This window comes from Equus quagga, chromosome 1, assembly GCF_021613505.1.
Source record: "Equus quagga isolate Etosha38 chromosome 1, UCLA_HA_Equagga_1.0, whole genome shotgun sequence".
Taxonomy (NCBI): domain Eukaryota; kingdom Metazoa; phylum Chordata; class Mammalia; order Perissodactyla; family Equidae; genus Equus; species Equus quagga.
The window spans coordinates 59,874,066-59,894,167 of NC_060267.1; the positions used below are offsets into that span (position 1 = coordinate 59,874,066).

The window sequence follows — 20,102 nt, forward strand, 5'->3', positions numbered from 1 at the left end:
CTGTCCCACCACGTCCCACTCTCCATATATGGAGAGCGCAGCCAGAGCGATCTTTCCAAAATGCAAGTCATATCGTCTCATCCTCTCCCTTAAATGGCTTCCTATCATCCTTAGAAAAAATTCCAGATCATTTACCCTGGCTCACAGAGGCCTGCCTCCTCCTCTAACATAATCTTGTATCACTCTTCCTTTTGCCTATTACTCTACAGCTCTGCTGGCCCCTCTGTTTCTCAAATACATCAAGCTTGTTCCTACCTTAGGGTCTTCAAACTGGCTGCTCCCTCTGCTTCTCCCTGATCCTCACACAGTTGATTCCTTGTTATTTAGATCTCAGCTTAAGTGTCATCTCCTCAAGGAGGCCTTCCCTTATCCAATCTAATGTAGCCCATCATATTACCTTGTGTTACAGCTGGCACAGCACACAGAAATTCTGATTTTTTTCTTTCTTTCTTTTTAATCTATCATCTATCTCCCCTCCAACTAGAATGGAAGTTACACGAGTGCTCAGCCTTTGGTAGTCTAGTTTACTGCCAAACCCAGTGCCTAGCGCATAGTAGGTGCTTATAAATAGTTTCTTTTCTTTTCTTTTTTTTTTGAGGAAGATTAGCCCTGAGCTAACTACTGCCAATCTTCCTCTTTTTGCTGAGGAAGACTGGCCCTGAGCTAACATCCGTGCCCATCTTCCTCTACTTTATACGTGGGATGCCTACCACAGCATGGCTTTTGCCAAGTGGTGCCATGTCTGTAGCCAGGATCCGAACCTGTGAACTCCGGGTCACTGAGAAGCGGAATGTGTGAACTTAACCGCTGCGCCACCAGGCTGGCCCTAAATAGTTTCTTAATGAATGAATTACTGAAGTTGAAAGAATTTTCATTTGATGGCTTCTATTTTCTCTGTGCAGTGGGGAGCAAAGTAATATGTTGGGAATGAAAGGGGCAGAAGGTCTAAAGATAACAGAAAGTTAGGGTAGCAATTACGAGGAATAGAGAAGGAGCAGAGCTGGCACTGATCTCCTTGATTCTAGTGCAGCTCTTCTCCCATAAATGGCACACATTCTCCATCAGCTACAGAAACACATTTCCACATATAGTATCAGAACTGTGACTAATGTTATTAACAGGACCTAGCGCAGTTAGCAAATTCATTAATAATAACCCTACTTATGCTTGAGTTATTAAGGGGTCATCTTACTTAGAATTGCCATGCTCTAAAGCCCCCTTTAGGGACTCTACTGGGCCCAGAAAGTGAAAGATAATTAAGAAACTCTTAGCTCTAACTGATATTACAAAGACAATAAAAATGTAAATAAGTAGAGCCCTAAAAAAATTTGATAATCACTGTGTACTATTTATAGATTTTAGGCTACAATTGGTCATTAACTTCATTCACTCGTTCATAAAAATATATGCTAGCACTGATACCTGCATACCTTGTCATAATTCATATGAGTATCAAGCCTAGTCACGTGAAATAGAAGCAAGGGTAGATACCTGTTTCTCTTCCAATCTGACGTGTTCCTAGGTTGATCACGGGTGTCCCAAAAGCTCCCACCTCTCGTACCCCACAGCTGCTGTTCCCAATCATACAACCAGCATGGGCAACCAACTGGATAAACTGGTCAAATGGGACGTGTTTAACTGCACGAAAATTGGGATGATGCTCAATGCCCTTCTTCCGCATCACTCGTACCATCTCTTTGCTCCCTGTGAAAATGAAGAGAACCAATTCTTAAACGGTTTATAAGATAAAGAAACCATTTTCATTGGCAAGTATAGCCCCACTTGAAGAAATCTCCCTATAAAAATTCACACTGGTTATTAGGGAGACAGTAATTTTAGTTACTGATCTTTCATGAATGATGTATATCTAAATGTCTGGTCAGCTCTCTGCTTCAGCTCATCTAAGAACTTCAAATAGCAGCAGTTGGGACTTTTCAAACAGCACCCAGCAAAGCAAACACAATGTATGAATGCCCCAGTTAAAGCCTTTACCTTAACAATTAAGAGGCTTGGAACAGGCCAACGGTCTCTCTCTTAAGCTGAGAGTTCCTAAATGGAAAGGTCTCGGGCTCCACACACCCAGCTGATCAGAGAGCCTCTGCCTCAGCTATGCACACATTTACACCAACAATATACCTCAATGGGATAGCACTCCCACTTATATGGACTAAGCTCTAAGAAAATAAAGATAGATTCTGATACCGTGGCTCCTATTTTATTTTAAATGCATGGTTTTAAAAAATGTTACATATGTATGAGGGAGAGGCAATATTTAATGCCTCTCTGCTCACCCTTTCCTAGCTACGGCCTACCAAGGGAGGCAAAGGTGGTAATCTGATTGGTTAGAAGGCAGGACAGCAACCATACCATGATGTTCACCGAGGGGCGGAAGGCACTGATTTAACAGAAGCTGGACATGCATGCCTTCTCTCTCTCTTGAATTTTCTCTATGTGGCAAGCTAGGTAATAGACTCAGGGTCTAACTCCTCAGAACAGGCCTGGCCACTTCTCTCCTGCCAGAGCACGCCAGTCAGCACCCAGAATTACTGTAGTGCAGGGCACACCAGAAGATTCAGATTTGGGCTCAGGCGAAGGCTTCCCTTTGGCCTTAAGACTAAACCACAGGCACTAATCCTGTTTTCTAGCAAGCCCTACCTTAAGGAACTGGGCACTAAGCCAGATGATGAGAAAGTGATGCCCTGATTCTTATTTCCCTATTGTTCCTTGTGTATTTTATCAAAAATCCTGTGAGGAGGAGAGGCAAGTGGCAGACATAATTTAGGCATTCTAGGACCCTTTATTAGGGGAAAGGATCTCTAATTCTAAAGTGTATACAAGCAGGAAAGAATATTATAAGCAGAATATAACTGACAATGAATATTGAACAAGAGAGATATATAATATTACAAATATTTTACAAAACTTTAAAGAATTAGAAAAGGATAAACATTAAGGTTTTTGAAATATTGACACATTACCTAGACAAAATCTGGGTTGAGGGTTCTTAATTTTTCTTTCAACTAATACCCTACTTTGTTTCCCCTAACAGAAAAGATTATTCAAGAAGCCCTAAGAGAAGGAGTCTTTCAGAGTAACATGGCGACATCTTGGCACTGCAGAAAAGGGTTCCTGCCTCCTTTACCAAAAATGCCTAAGAGCTCAGCAATGAGTGTTGTTGGCTAATAATAACCAGTATTTGCAGGTTCCTCAATGTCAGGCCCGACTCTGGCATTTCTCACTTATACATCACATCCCATTAACCTGCTTAAGGTCTCATAGCACCAAAGCTGACAGTACCATCCACCAGGAGGTGATCAACCATGTCAGGCTTCAGGACCAACTGGCTGGGGACTCCAGGTCTAGACCGCTTAAGTTCGATCTTATTTTAAGGTATCACAGATATGCAAGAGAACACAAAATAACAGGAAAGGCTATTTTACTGAGGTCAGTGGCACCATTACTTTCCCAGGGACACTCTTTCACCTTTTAAGGTATATGTCTCTTGGCTACTGCATTTTCTTGTTGGTGGAAACCGGAGGGAAGACCAAACATGGAATTAGAATGGAGATTAGAGAGATCTTTTTTTAGTATTTATTTTTTTCCTATTAAGTTTCTACTAAACTTGACAAAAACATCACAAACTCTTTGATCTACTGCAAAATTGATGATCCTTTGAAAATCGGAATAAATTTCAGAATAGAGTGGGCTTCAATGATAAGATAAGCAAGATAGGAAGGGCAGTAAAAAGAAGAGATAATAGAAACATAACACGGGACAGGTAGCTGGCATACTTTCATTTTCAAGTTCAATTACCTGCATCAATATTTGGAAACAGAACTAGGGTCCGCTTGTTAAATGAGATAAGTGCATCCAATGTTAATTCAAACATTTTTATGGAATGCTTAATGTCAGTAGTCACAGGGTGCTGTAGTGCAACAATGTAATCTTTAGATTTTACATCATCACCTGTTTAAAGAAAATCAAACCACATTGCTTCATTAGTTACGAATCTTAAAGGAGGAGGAAGCAAATTCTAAAAAGCAAGACCGCAAAGTCTGTGCTTTTAAGAATTCTAAGGAATTCACTCTCTAAGCAGGACATCCAAATTAGGATCAAACAATAAGAACTTAGAGCAACATGTCCAAGGATTCAGCAAACAACATCTTACAAAGGCGCTTGCTACCACAAACAAAGTATATAACTTTAAATAGCAGACACCAGAATTCACCGTTTTAAAACCCAAAATATTTCAAAGCATTAGAAAAATGTGAATCTTCTCAATCTCTAACTAGTGTTTCTAATGAATTATCAGCCATATTAGTGAATAATAATGTGTTGCATTTAGAGATCGAATGAGCATTAAATATACTTCATCTAATGCAGAGGAGCTTCCCATACCATCGCCCACCAGATTCAACAAACGGAAATGTTTCTAACTCTATTCACAGGAACTAGAAAGGTTTTACTCATCCCCAGGCTAGGATCCCAAGGACAGTTCCTCAGCAAATGCGCAAAGTGTAAAAGGTTCAAACAGACAGTGCTATGTCAAATAACACAAAACCTTTATCAAGAGAGCCTATATTATCCCATAAAACTGAAAATGAACTCCACTGCTTATTTTTAATGAAAGAATATATTTCTTTGTGATATTAATTTTAATGATCAACTTCATCATGAACTATAAGTTTATCATTAATTTCCGAATTCAACTAGTAGCAATTTTTTATGGTTTAATGGTAACATAATTTTTACTAAGAATCTTCAGTAGTATTGATTTAAAAGACTGCAGTCTCCAAAATTTTATTTTAAAAAATTATTAGACCCATCTTATATTATAAACTGAGAGTGGGGATGATATAATTATTAAATTTTTGTACAAAGCAAGAAAAAGACCTAAAGCCCTAAAAGAATCCATAAGAAGCAATAGTCTAGAAGGATAAGATCAACATAAATTCAGATAATCTACTAGCCATAAATCAGGGCCATTAGAAAGAAACTATCTCAAAGAGAAGAAAAACTTGGGAGGAGGAGTAATAATAAAATAAGTATCTTCAGGGCAAGGATATGGAAATGCTATGTATATGTGGCAATCTGACCGCAGGCACAAGCTAGTCCCGCTACAGTGTGTATTTCTGCCATATGAATTAGCTCATCTGGGACTGGTGAACAGAGGAATGATGTCAGCCTTTAATGGAGCAGTTGAGTTATTCATATAGGATCCCTCATGGCTGAATCCAAAGAACCTTAACGTAAATGTACGCGACAAACGGATTTCTCTGTGGAGAAATACGGTACTCGTTACAAGGCCCCTTCACCCGGCATTCTCTCCTTGGCTCAGTTTGCCCATGTACTCTGTCTAGAGAACACTTTTAGGGCAAGTCTCTCTGATTTTTGTGCTTTCTTTTTGGTGACAGTTTTTCTTTGAGAGTGAGGACGTTATGGAGCTTCTGCAGTCCCATGCAGGGGATCATTCTACACAACTTATTGCTACAAGTTATGGCCAAGGGCTAAGTGAAAGGTGAAAAGGAAGAAAAATTCCAGTTTACCCCACGAGAGCTTTCCACTTCTCATTTATCTTCTACTTTAAGTGTGATTAAGAAACATTTGTAGTACAGAGAAAACAGCCATATAATGTAGAACGCAGCAGGACTGCACTTTGTCACTTAAGGTTCCATATGGAGCCATTTAAGCAGGTTCTTTATAAAAGAAGGATGGTAAAAGAACAAAAACTAGATGTCTTTTTTTCAGCTGGTGAAAAAGAAAATGAGACAACGAGCCAGAGCTACTTGTCCCCGACAAGGATACATGCAGAGCCCGTGCCTGCTTCTCCATGGGCGACTTCTGATGGTCACTCTGCCTTTGTCTCCAGAACTCAGCAGCTTCAGCCCTTCCACAACGCCCTTTCCATGAAGGCATCATCGTTTTGTTTTGTGTTGTAAAGTTCCATATTTACTGTGGTATTTCTTTCATTGTTAGGAATAACATGTCTTTTTAACTGTGCTAATATTTTTATTAGGACTGTTATTTATTAATGTTCTGGTTATAATCTGCATGTTCTGAGTGCCCTACTCAACCTTATTTTTCCTATAAGCAAAGTAAAACCATCAGAAGTTACAGAGGAGAAGCAGTTACAGGCTTTGCACCAAATGTCTTATTGCCAGCAGTGAAAGGTGCAGACTCACTGTCTTGTGTTTTCTTTTCCACTGGTTTAAAAAAAATCTAGTTTTTACTATTTTTTCATCCTTCTTTTCATAAGGAAACTGCTTCGACAGTTCCAAATATAACCTTAAGCCCTACAGGTACAATCTTGCATTCTGCTTTATAAGGGTTATTTTCCATTCATTACAAGTTTTTCAAATATACAGTTTTTCAGAATATATAGAGAGCTAACAGTATAATCAGAGTAAAATGCAAGACTGTTTACTTAGAAGCATATAAAAAAGAGAGACTGGAGAGAGAGAAGTTTGTTCTATCAGCATTATCTAGAAAGGTTCCCTGATAACTACACATTTGTCCAAGAATAGGAAATATATAGAATGGATTAACTTATATAGTAGGAAAAGCCCGATTCCTTTCCTGTTCTAATATTATCTGGATTAAAAATATGCACAATCACTAGATCAATTTTCTATTCATTAATTTCATTATTCAATAGATCTTCCTCTTAAAAAAGGAGAGTCCTTGATTGTTCTGGAGAAAAAACCAGCAATGAGGGTTCCCTTCTCTCCACACCCTCTCCAAAAGAAGGAGAGTCCTAAATAGATGATTAATTGATTTGTCCTCTAGATAGTACTTTCACTATAAATTAACCAATTGACATTCTGTTTATAAACCTATCATTTTTGCCTCTAATTAGCAAAAGGTAATTTCCAGAAAGCTAGATCATTGATAAGTGAAGATTTTAGAGCTTCAGGCTTATTTACAGTGATAACAAACTCTAACCAGACAATTATGACTTCTTCTTAATAATCATCATCATCTCTTATATTAATAAGTACTTATGGCCAATTACTGCTTTCAACATTTATCATCTCCAACAGTCCCATAAGAAGGGCACTAAAATTTAAAATAATTTTTTTCATTGTACTGAAAAACAAAATATAGGAAAACAAAAATCAAAACACTCATAAATCTACTAACCAGAAATAAATGACTTGGTATACATACTTCCTAACTTTTCTAATATTTTAGAAAAGTTAATAATTTTCCTAACTATTATAGTTTTTATAAAAATGGCATCATATTTTACATATAACTTTGTAACTTGCTTTTTTTTTCCCTTTTTGTTATATCAGGATCTGTCCTTGTAACTAAATACTCACCTATAACATTATATTTAATGTATTAAAAGCATTCTATTCTATAAATTATAGCATAGATTTTAAAAATTCAATTCATTAAGCCTAATTTACAGAAAAGGTGAGTCTCAGAGAGGTGAAGTCGTACCATAGGGTGAGATCTATGAACAAAGACTTTAGTGTTCTGATTGAAAATGGAATATTCTATCCACAATAGTTTCTGAAGACTGAAACGTACCCAACACTGACAAAAACCACCATTAGACTGAATAAAGTCTGATACGTACCTAGCCACATCCGAATGATACTCATGTAGTCTTTGTTCTTGGCAGAGAGAAGTTTATCATAGGAAGGGCAGCCTGCCAAAAGGATGCGATCATGGTCCTCACACATGGATATGAGGTGTTGCTCAGCACTTCGGGTGCAGCACACATGATAATGAGCCAGTTTTGTTATAGCATGTCTGATAGAGTCATCAATGGTTCCACTGACTTCCCCACCTTCAATGTGAAGGATTCGGATGTTCATCAAGGCAGCAGACGTAGCCAGAGCCAGGGCATCAAACCTGTCTCCATGAACAATCATGATATCAGGCTTCAGGCGATTAAGGACATCTGGTAGCTTCACTAGGGCCAGGCCTACTGACTCCACCATAGCTGCCTCATCTTCCCCTCTAACGATCGTGTGTAGCCTGGTGTTAATGTCAAAGTCATCTTGTTCAATCATGCGATATGTGTTTCTAAAGCAGGAAAGAAAGAAGGATGTGAGAGCATGTTCTTAAACATAAGGTCATAAAAACATAGGAGGAAAGCAATCTAACATCAACCCTGAAAGGAGAAGTACTTTATAAAATTTACTTGTTAAAATAAATAAATGGAAGTATAACACACACACAAATTAAAAGCACAGACCATAAATGCACAGACGGCTTGATTAACTATTCTACACGGACACCTCAGATCAAGACAGAGCACACCCAGCACCTTGGCAGTCCCACCCGCGCCTCCTCCTGGTCAATACCTGGAGGGAGAAATACCTCAGGCACAATTTTTTTATTAGGAAAAAAAGAGACCACACTTTTAAGAATGGTCACTTTTTTTTATATTTATAAATCTTTAAAAAGCAATATGCTACTTAATAGAAAAAACTTTAATTTACAAAGGCAAAGCTCTTTTTTTTATTGGAAAAAAAGGGAATCAGGATACCTGGCATGTCACTATAATATAAATTTCTGAATGATGGCAATTATCTCCTGAATTTTCTTTGTCTAGTACAGTCAATGCAGCATAATTCTGCATGGGGTGAAATGTAGGTTTCACAGCATTAAATTGGCTGTGAAACGCAGTTTTGTCTCTTTCATGCTTCAATAACAGCAGCAAGTGTCAATGCCTTCAAATTTCCTGTTATGACTAGATTGCAAAAGAGATTGCTTTTTTCTAAATAAATATACTAAATTTATTATTTTAAAATTGGAAAATACAGAAAGTTAACATCCCTAAACCTACTACTCAGCATTATCAGTGTTATCATTTTGATTTCTTTCTTTCTAGCCACTCTATGCATATTTTAACACAGCTGAGAAGACATCATACGATTTTGTAATCTACTTAATCCATTCAGCACTATATTATTAGATCATGAAGGATTCTTCACATACTTCATTTTACACCACAGATGTTCTCATAGCCATTTTATGGACTCCTCTGGATTTTCCTACACAAACCATCATGTTTTCTGTAATTAAAGACAATCTTTGTGCCTTTACTTCTATTTCTTGCTTTTTTGCATTGGCTGTTATGTCCAGTACAAGTTGAAGAGTAGTAGTCAAAGTAGAAATCCTTACATTGTTCCCAATCTCAAGGGGAAAGCATAATTTTATATTAGCTATAGGTTTTTCACAGGTGGCCTTTACCAGACTGAGGAATTTCCCTTCTATTTCAAGTTTGCTCAGAGTTTCTATCATAACTGGTTGTTTAACTTTGTCAAATGCTTTTTTGACATCTGTGAAATGATCAGGTGTTTCCCCTTCCGGGGTTGTGGGGAGGGTCCTAGAACCAACATCCCCTCAGATACTGAGGGACAACTGTATGTTCACAAGGGATACTGGTCTGAATTTTCCTTTCTTATAATGTACTTATCAGGTTTTGATATCAGGATTATGTTGACTTTATATAACAATCTGGCAAAGTTCCCTGCTCCTCTATTTTCCTAAAGACTTTGTATAAGATTGATGTTATTTCTTCCTTAAATATTTGATATAATAAGTGAAGCCATCTTTGTGGGAAATTATTTTTATAGGAAGTGTATGATAATGAATTCAATTTCTTTAATAAATATAGGGCTATTGAGATTTTTCTACTTTTTCTGTGTCAGTTTTGGTAAGCAGTGTTTTTTCAAGGAGTTTGTCTACTTTATCTAAACTGATTGCCAAATTTATTGGCCTACTATTCCCTTTTTATTCTTTTAAGGCTGTAAGATCAGCAGTGATATCCTCTTTGTCATCTTATATTGTTAATTTCTGTGTTCTCTCTCTTTTTCTTATGCTTTGCTAGGAGTTTGTCAATTTTATTAATATTTTCAAAGACCCTCTGGCTTCGTTAATTTTCTCTATTTTTATATTTCATTGATTTTCACTCTTCATTGTTTCCTCCCTTCTATTTACTTTGGGTTTAATTTTCTCATCTTTTTGTTGTTGTTTAATAAAGTGGTAAGAGATCATTGACTCTGAACTTCTCTTTCTTAATAAGTATTTAAAGATATAAATTTCCCCCAAGCACTGCTTCATCTATACCCAAAACTTTTGATATACTGTAATATTTATTATTCAGTTCAAAATGTTTTCTAATTTCCCTTAGGATTTCTTGTTGCATCCAGAGGCTTAAAACTCAACAATAAGAAAACGACCCAATTAAAAAATAGGCTAAACATCTTAACAGACACCTCACCAAAGATGATATAAAGATGGTAAATAAACATATGAAAAGATACTCCACATCATATGTCATCGGGGAAACGCAAATTAAAACAACAAGGAGATACCGCTACACATCTATTAGAATGGCCAAAATCCAGAACACTGACAACACCAAATGCTGGGAGGATGTGGAACAACAGGAACTCTCACTCACTGCTGGTAGGAATACAAAATGTCACAGCCACTTTGGAAGATAGGTTGGCGGTTTCTTAGAAAACTAAACGTACTCTTACCATACAATCTAGCGATTGTGCTCCTTGGTATTTACCCAAAGGAGCTGAAAACTTATGTCCACACAAAAATCTGCAAAATGGATGCTTACAGCAGCTTTATTCATAATTGCTGAAACTTGGAAGCAACCAAGATGTCCTTCAGTAGGTGAATGGATAAGCTATAGTACATCCAGACAATGGATTATTCAGCGCTAAAAAGAAATGACTATCAAGACATGAAAATACATGAAGGAAACTTAAATGCATATTACTGAGTGAGAGCAGCCCATCCGAAGAGGCTGCACACTGTATCATTCCAATATGTGGCGTCCTGGAAAAGACAAGCCTATGGAGATGCTAAAAAGATCACTGGGTGCCAGGGGTTGAGGGGAGGGGGATGAGTAGGCAGAGCAGCCTTTTTGGGCAGTGAAACAACGCTGTATGACACTATAATGGTGGAAATATGTCATTATACATTTGTCCAAACTTACAGAATTTAAACCACCATGTTGAACCCTAAAGTAAACTATGGACTTTGGATGATAATGACGTGTCAATATTGGTTCATAGTTGTAACAAATGAACCACTCTGGTGGCAGATGTTGGTAATGGGGGAGGTGATGCATGTGTGAGGACAGGGACCTATATGGGAAACCTTTGTACCTCCTGCTCAGTTTTGGTGTAGACATAAAACCACTCTAAAATGTTTTAATATTTTGTATTACCAACTCATGCAGGAAATAAATGAACACATGAATTTCTAAGTAGTTGATTGGTACTTATTTGATTTCCTTTTTTGCCAATTCTTAAGAGTGTAAAAATGCTATTTTTAAAAAAATATCCAAGTAGTTGAAATAGAAGGTAGCTGATTTTTTCTGCTGTTTTAATGTCTTTTTAAACTAGATAATACATTCATGTGGTTTAAAACTCAAGACACAAAAGGTTCTATGGTGAAAAGGCTACCTTCTCACTTTTGTTTCCCAGTCATGCTGTCCCTCCTCCCCAAAGTAACCAATTTCTTATATGAGAATGCACTTTAAACATACATCTCCATTAAGTAGTAGTCAAGTTTCCTATTTAACAGCCTCACCAGACAAATACTACCTTTCCAGGCTTAATTACTGTGGTAGCCAGATAAGAAACCTACGACGGTTTCTTTAAGAGCCTCTTTCCCATTAGTCTTCCTGTTAAACTTTTCTCACAGAAGTAAAAGGACCCACTTAGATTTTCATCTCAGGCTCTAGCTAAGATTTTTCTTCTGCTTTGTCCTATCTTTGTCCTGTGTATGTAAGAACCAGTGGATTTTCTTAGATAGCCAGAATTCATGTCATATGTTTTAAATCTGATTTTCCTGAGCTATCCATAAGTTTCTTCTCTACTCTTTAAGTACTTTCTTAGAGCAAATTGGTTTTTGGAGGCAAATGTTATTTGTTTTTTCTGTTGTTATTGTCTCATTCTTAAAGAACAGTCTGAAAAAGACAGTTTTACTTTAACACAAGCTTTTTTCACATACAATCACGTGACACACAAGGACATTTCGGTCAACAATAGACTGCATATACGAAGGTGGTACCCTGAGTGCCACAGAGCCTAGGCACGCAGTAGGCTGTACCAGCTAGGGTTGTGTGAGTGCTCTCTGATGTTCACACAACAAAATCGCCTAACAAGCATTTCTCAGAATGTGTCCCCATCGTTAAGTAACACATGGCTGTGTAATATTGTATTTCTGACCATCTTAGGAGGATGCATTAACATTTTCATGCCACAAGGGTGCTCTAAATGCCATTTTATTACATGTGACACAATGAGTGTTCATCTTTGGTTTATACATTCTGCTCCCTCAAAGACTTCCCAACTTTCATTTTTCAAATTTAGACTGCAATCTGTAACAAACCTAATATCACCAAAATAAATACCAATGGTAATGGTAATATAACATTCTACTTTACCTTGTAGGTCAATTAGATTTTAAAATCTTCTTCCACAGCTACTACTTTATATGCTGTTGATCTATATACCGGTTTTAATGTAGAATTACCATTAGAACTCACAAAACAGATTGCATGGAATCACATTATTATAGTCACACAATATGTATTTAATTTCTCCTGAATGTAATAACAAATAAAAATATTTATAGCTATCCTTTATCAAGCATCTATTAAGCAGCATCAGTGTGATGGACACTTTATGTCACTATCTCCATTCTTCATAATAACATACAACATAGGTTTCCACTCCATTTTGTAACTGGGGAACCTGAGGCTTAGAGATGCTAAGCAACTTCTCCAAGGCCACGTAAAAGTAAGTGGTAGAAGTGGGATTTGAAGCTAGTTCCACATGGCTCTGAGATGCAAGCTCTCTCCAGTACTGCCACCAAGTTCCAATGAAGAGTATCATAGGAAAATGCTTTCATCTTACCCATAGTCATCTATCAGGTGAGAGCCAAGTACCACCACATCAAGTTCAAAGAACTCAGGTTCTGTTTTAATGCCAAACATGATCGGGGCAAGTTTAGAATAATCGGCACGGTTGCAAGTAGCAACGCAAACCCGAAGCTTTCGGTTATTTCCATTCTTCTCCATGACTTGTTTTTCTCGTCTTGAGAGATTCTTAAAATAGAGTTCCTGAAGTTGGAAAAATAAAAATTATTTATAATCAGAATGATAGGTCCTCGATATAAACATAAATTTTGCAGTTCTAAGTCCTTAACCACCATTTAGTACAGTGATTCTTAACTTTTTCGCACCAGCACTCCTGTGTGACACGTCCACTGGTACACCCAGAGCCCTGAAATTCCAGCAGACCAGCTATAACCCCACCCCTTTCTTATACTTAAGAAAACACACTGGAATGCAATTAAGAAACATAAATCTACTCTCATTTAAAAGGCAAGCAAACATCAGTTCTTTATTATTAAAAATGACTTGCCATACCTCACAGCTGATCCCAACATACCAGACTGTTGCAGACTTTGAGAACAACTGATCTAGTTCAACTCTCTCACTTGCAGAAAGCGAAACAGGTCTTGAGAGAGGAAGTTACTTCCCCAAGATTCAAGATCACATCTTATAAGGGAGGAGATCTATTCACACCCCCTATATACAAAGCACTGTGATTAATGCTGAGGAAGAAGAAGATGAGTAAGATTCAACAACAACTAATCTTCAAGGCCTCGCTGGCACCTATAGCCAGTGCCTACAAACTTGACAACTCCAAATGCCTACCAGGTATCTCCTGTCCCATACACACCTTGAAGTCAGTGTTCCAAAGTAAACTCATTTTCTTTTCCAAACCTGCTCCTCCTTCCTTGTTCTCTTACTCAGTTATGAACTTCCATTCCTCCAAACACCCTGACATGCTTGTCTTCTCTGTTCCTACTCTGTACCTCCTAAGCCCTATCAATTCCACCTCCCGAATATCTTTCAAATCTATCTCCTCCTCTTCGTCCCCACCAGGACATCCCCTAGTCCAATTCCTCCTTTTAGGTTTGGACTATTCTAACAGCTGCTGAAGTGGTTTGCCTGGCTCTAGTCTTGCCCTGCCTCCCACAAAGTTCATAAATCTGGTTATCGTGCTACAGGATACACCACCTATGGATAAAGTCCAAATTGCTGATCTGGACCTGGCTCATCCTTCCAAATGCTTCTTCCCTACCTACAATTAACCCTTACTCTGTGCCAAAGCTATATCAAAGTGTCTGCAGTTCAACCAATGGGACTCCATCTCTGGCTTTCTAGATCCAAGTATCTCTACCTGAAACTTCCTTTCCCTCTTGCCTGGACTCCTCCTCCTCCTTCACAGCTCGGTCTAAGCGTCACCTCTTCTGGAAGGCCTTCACATAAACTTCAGTTCCTCCGCACCCACCCCTTTTAGTGCTGCCTCCCTCTGAGCATTATGGCCCTACCATACACACAGATGCTATTGCCCAACTCCTCTGCCCACCCTCTCCTGCCCCCTGCCACCTATACCCTGCATTCACAAAGTAAAAATCAGGGACAAGGGATAAGAGAGATGTTTCATGAAGCATTTTAAACTTCTCTATAGCCACATAAAGTTCCACCTCACCGACTGATCTCAATGTGTAAGTTTCAGGAACGCATCAACACTTAGAACTGGCAATCAGGAATACAGAGAAGTTGGAGTACAGACGCCAGTAATAAGGGAGGTGCCCTGGAGATCAGCGCAAACACTGAAATTTCACTGGAAATCCCCTCAGTAGCCCTCTGCTGTTGGTATCTCATCTCTCTCAGGCTAGAACTTCTGTGAGCACACAAACTGCCCCATCATTAGGCCCATGCTGAACTTAATCTCCTTCCAACGCTAATTCCACCCGATGGAAAGCATTCATAAACTAATGAAATGAGCACTGTGTCAAGAGAGTTGTATGCATAAGATCTAAGCGCTACCTAATCATTAAAGGGACATTTTTTTTAATGGTTATCTTAAGTGTTCTTGTACATAATCCTTCTTCCACTGATCATTAAATTTGAGCTGGATAAATTGTTGGTGATATTTAATTTTCTGGGAGAAGCAAAGCAAATCATTCATAGTTGGTCAGCTTGTATTTATTTTAACAGAACAGTAAACTTTCCATTTGGCAATACTAAAATGCTTAGTATTTACCAGGTAACTCAAAGGTTATTCTACTAAAACTGAGAGTAAGTTAGCCAGATAAATAAATGAAAAATACAGTGTTACTAAGGCAAAAGCTTTTTTAAGGAAAGAAGTTAAATCTTAAAAAAATAATAATGGTAAAATGCCTTTTTAAGGAGAGAATTATTTTTAAAAAATAATTTCAATTTACTAACTTACTTTTTGATTAGGTGATACATTCACATGGTTTAAAATTTATAAGTCATAATAAGAGGCTATACAGCAAAAAGTTTTCTTATCTGTGTTCCCCAACCATACAGTTCTTCTCCCTAGAAGCTAAGAGTTACTAGTTTCTTATCTATCCTTCTACAGATATACATAAATATATAAATATATATAAATGCAAATATATACCCAGATATAAATAAATACAAATGTATTTACTTATAAATACATATAGTGTATATTATGCAATTGGTGACATTCTACAAACTGTTGTTGCAAACCTTGCTTTTTAAATGCTTTTAATTATGTTTCTGAATTAAATCGTAAAATGGGAAAATTATAAGCAGGGGTCTGAAACAAAAATAGTAACGTTAATATCTGTGAAATCTTCGTGATTGGTAGATGGTGTCATATTGTCTTCTGTCCTCAGGATGTTTGAAATATTTCGTTATTAACAACAAAAAGTCTTTTAAATAGACTGTGAAGGAGGTGTGTTGTCCATAGTCCCCTCAAGCCTAAAGCTCAGCAAGTCAGGAGGGATTAGATATTTGTACCCATTTCATCATCAATTCCATGATTGTAACCAGAGCCACTAATATATAGATACACAGACACCAGAAAAGTGTGCCTTCAGCTTGAACTCACTGGCAATCTCTGAGAAACCCAATTTCTTTTTTTTTAAAGATTGCCACCTGAGCTAACAACTGTTGCCAATCTTTTTTTTTTTTCTGCTTTTTCTCCCCAAATCCCCCCAGTACACAGCTGTATATTGTAGTTGTGGGTCCTTCCAGTTGTGGCATGTGGGGCGCCGCCTCAGCGTGGCCGACAAGCGGTGCCATGTCCGCGCCTGGGATCCGAACCGGCGAAGCCCTGGGCCACCGAAGCCAAAGTGGAGCGGAGCACACGAACCCACCCACTCAGCCACGGGCCGGCCGAGAAACCCAATTCTTGAAGATTCCTTCCTGCATTCTCTCAAGGCTGACTATTTTAAATACTGACAAAAGTGATCACTCCTTTCCAGAAAAGTAATGTCCCACTCAGCTGTGGAAAGAGATGAACAGCTGGCCACGCAGTCACTGAGCAGAAGCTACAGGGACAGTGAACATTTGTCATCACTTCTGAGGGCGGAGCACTGTTAGCAGCTCTCCGAGCATCAGCTCCTTTCCTCCTCACAGCCTTCTTCTCAGCCCCATTTCACAGGCTCCCCTGCCCGCCCTCCCCCGCCCCCTGCCCCTGCACCCTCCGTTCAAAAAGTAAAAATCAGGGGCAAGGGTTAAGAGAGATGTTTCATGAAGCATTTTAAACTTCTCCCTGTCAACATAAAGTTCCACCTCACGACTGATCTCAATGCTGAAGTTTCAGGACTGTAGCAACATTCAATACAGAGAAGTGTGAGTAAGGACGCTGAGGTACAGAAAAAATAACTTACTGGCCCCAAATCACAGTTAATAATTGCCAGCACCAAAAGTAAAACCCAGCCCAGGGGTAAGGAGGGGGCTGCGCAAAAGTGGTCTGACAGCCAGAACCCTGTTCGGTTTGGCTTCCACCAGGGTTTCTTGTGTTGGGTCAGTCATCTACACTGCCAAACCGTGCCCACCCCTCCTGTCCCCAGAGGAGCGAAGAACACTGCTCCCTGCTCGGACGCTCTGCACGTGTGCTCAGGCTTGCGCAACAAAGAAACGCGCATCCAACTTCCAAGGCAGGCCGACTCCGAATGTGGCCCCACAGGCGCGGACCTTCAACACCGCCTTCTGGGACTCGCCCAGTGGGCAGCGGTGAAGTGCGCAGGGTCCGCTTTGGTGCTCCGGGTTCGCGGGTTTGGATCCGGGTGCGGACGTGGCACCGCTTGGCAAGCCATGCTGTGGCAGGCGTCCCACATATAAAGCAGAGGAAGATGGACACGGATGTTAGCTCAGGGCCAGTCTTCCTCAGCAACAAGAGGAGGACTGGCAGCACATGTTAGCTCAGGGCTAATCTTCGTCAAAAAAAAAAAAAAAAAAAGACAGCCTTCTAGTGGAACCCTTTCCACCCCGGGGCAACCTGTCTGCCAAGTGGCTCCGCCCCCTGGCACACCTGCGGGACGGGACACTCCCCAGCTTCCAGGACGGCGCGTTTCCTTCCCGGACCGCCCGTGGGGACGGGGTCAGGCCCGGCCTCCCTCCCACGCCCCCGCGCCAACTCCCAGGGTACCCGCCCGGGAGCCGCCCTGAACCTGTCTGCCCACGAGCCCGAGGCGGCGCCGCGAGGGGACTCGAGAAGGTCCCTGGCGCGGAGGCCCGCGGGAGACGAGGCCGGGCGCCCGGCGAAGCCGCGGCGCGGAGCTGAGGCCTCGGGGCGGCGCCGGCGGAGGAGGCGCGGGGCCCGGAGGATGCTCTCCCCGGGGCCCGGCGGACGCGCGGCTCTCACCAGACGCGGGTCCGAGGCTCCCTCCGCGCCGCCGCCGCCGCGCCTCGCGGGCAGGAGCCGAACGCAGCGCCAGACAGCAGGCCGGCGCCAGGCCGCCCCTCGGCTTCCGCAGCCAGGCCCCGCGGCTCGATGACTCGTCGCTCGACCCCCGCCCCGCACGCCCCTGCACACCCACCGGAGCACCGAATCGGCGAGCGCGCCCTACGTCACCGGAGAGCGGGCCCGTGATTGGCTGTGCCGCCCGCGCCCCGCCCCTCCCTAAACGGTCCTCCGAGGCGGCGGCTGCGGCCGGTCGAGCGCCTTCCGTCGTCGTGGCGTCGCCGCGCCGCCCGCTCCAGTCCCCTCCCCGACACGTCGTCCTCCGCCGGCCGCGCCCGCTCGCGAAGCCGCGTGCTCCCGCGGTGTGGTGGTTTTGGCCTTGCGCCCAAGGTGGGGTTTCTTGGGCCTTCCGTTCCTCCACCGTTTCCTGGGCCGTGACCGAAGCGACGCTTCGCGGGGCCCGGCCACCCCAGAGCCGGCCCCGAGCCGCCGGGCCTTGTCTGCCAGGAGGCTCTGATGGGGTGTGGACGGCGACCGGGCGAGGCGGCTGCCGGCTGGCGGGTTACGGCGCTCGGCCTCGGCCTCCCCGGCGGCCCCCAGCCGGCCCTGGCGGAGGGCGCACACCGCGCCGGGCAGACGGCAGGTTAGGCTTCCAGTGCCCGAGTCACCATTGACAGCCTGGGAGGGAGCTGCTGGTAGGAGGCATTTTACAACCATTGAATCATTTACCACGGGTGAAACTGTTTAAACAATGTGACGACTCATTGACGAGTTCTTGCCATAAAGTGAATTTCGAACCCAACCACCCTTTTTTTTTTTCTTTTGGTGAGGAAGATTCGCCCTGAGCTAGCACCTGTGCCACTCTTCCTCTGCTTTGCACGTGGTCCTGCCACAGCCGCTCCCAGGGGCCTAGGTCTGCGCTGGGTCCGAACCCGCGGACCCGCAAGCAGAGCGTCGGGCGCTGGAGCTGCTGGGCCACACACCACGCCTGGCGCGCCGTGTGCACTTGATGTCTTCCAGCTAACGAAGCGCTCTTTGCAGAATGCTCATGAACCGTTCGCTCCTCTGGCCGGGAGCCGCCAGGAAGTCCCAGCCCCAGAAGGACAGACGTTGAGGGGTTTTGTGCCAGGAGGTGCCGTCAGATTTCTTTTTAAAATATCGCTGTGGGGGCTGCCAGGCGTCGGAGCGGTTAAGGGCGCACCTTCCGCTTCTCACTGGCCCGGGTTCGCCGGTTCGGATCCCGGGTGCGGACATGGCACCGCTTGGCAAGCCATGCTGTGGCGGGTGTCCCACATATAGAGGAAGATGGGCACGGATGTTAGCTCAGGGCCAGTCTTCCTCAGCAAAAAGAGGGGGATTGGTAGCAGTTAGCTCAGGGCTAATCTTCCTCAAAAAAAAAAAAGAGTAGAGAACTTTCTCTGCTGGTGGCAAAAGAGGAAGTCCAGATCCAAAGTGCGAGGAAGACTCAAGGCCCCGCGGCCAGCTTGCAGATAGAAAGCCATGCGTCAGGGAGTACAGCCAACCTCTGGAGCTGAGAGAGGCCCCAAGCTGATGGCCAACAAGAAAATGGGGGTCTTAGTCCTACAACCACAAGGAACTGAATTCGGCCAAGGACAAGAATGAGTGTGGAAGCAGAGCCCGCGGGTGAGAGTTCAGGCTGGTGAACACCTTGAGTTTAGTCTTGAGACGTCCTGGGCCGCTGAAGCCGAGCGCGCCAACTTAACCACTCGCCCGGTGCCGGCCCCATAGAAAGATAAAGACTTTTACTAATAGGTGATACCATTTTGAGAATTTGTGCACTTATTAAGCCGCGTGTAGACTTTGTTTGACCAATATTGAGAATTTTCTATTTCCACATATATCCAGTAGTTCTGTGTTCACGGAGTCATTTAGCCTTAAATGAAGTGACCCTCTTTTTAGAATTTTCCCTTGTGTTCTCTTGAGATGAAGTTGCAGCATAAGAGGCATATTCTCTTGACTTTTGGGGATCACTCTTCTATGGGTAAATATCGCAGTTCTGGGTCTCTGTTACGTTGCTATTTAATAGTGTGAATTAAAGTATCAAAAATCTTCCCAAGTCATTAAGTTTTGTCTGTTTGGTTTGGTTTCCTTTGGCTTTAATCTGAGGGCTCTACAAACTGCAAAAAGTACCTACGGCTTTGTAGTATAATAAAATCAGGTTTTCCTAAGGATTTCCCCATAAGAAGAATCATAGCTTAAAAGTGTTCAGGGCATACTTAGCCTCTCAAAGAATTCTAGACCTTAAAAGATCATCTAATCCAGCCTTCTCATCAGAGGAGGAGACCTCTCGACAGCATCCCTCACAGATGTTCATCTGGCCACTTTGGGGAC

The 20,102-nt window shown here is 41.9% G+C and overlaps 2 protein-coding genes across 4 annotated transcripts in view; one reads left to right on the forward strand and one right to left on the reverse strand.

Annotated features, from left to right (window-relative positions):
• The window catches only part of CLTA (clathrin light chain A), a 47,913-nt gene extending 40,336 nt beyond the window's left edge, over positions 1-7,577 (forward strand). Inside the window, exon 5 of the mRNA XM_046676011.1 lies at positions 5,749-7,577. Coding sequence (XP_046531967.1) covers positions 5,749-5,755 — 7 coding nt within the window. The 3' untranslated portion in view covers positions 5,756-7,577. The remainder of the gene's footprint in view (positions 1-5,748) is intronic.
• GNE (glucosamine (UDP-N-acetyl)-2-epimerase/N-acetylmannosamine kinase) overlaps positions 1-20,102 on the reverse strand; it is a 40,502-nt gene that overhangs the window by 12,151 nt on the left and 8,249 nt on the right. The window contains exons 1-5 of one of the 3 annotated variants that reach the window (XM_046675974.1): positions 17,379-17,884; positions 12,906-13,111; positions 7,586-8,037; positions 3,814-3,966; positions 1,492-1,704 (exon numbers count right to left, since the gene is read on the reverse strand). In XM_046675974.1, the coding sequence (XP_046531930.1) occupies positions 1,492-1,704; positions 3,814-3,966; positions 7,586-8,037; positions 12,906-13,069 (982 nt within the window). In that variant the 5' untranslated portion in view covers positions 13,070-13,111; positions 17,379-17,884. Of the gene's footprint in view, positions 1-1,491; positions 1,705-3,813; positions 3,967-7,585; positions 8,038-12,905; positions 13,112-17,378; positions 17,885-20,102 lie in introns of those variants that run through there. The other 2 variants (XM_046675966.1, XM_046675957.1) reach the window with 2 other exon arrangements.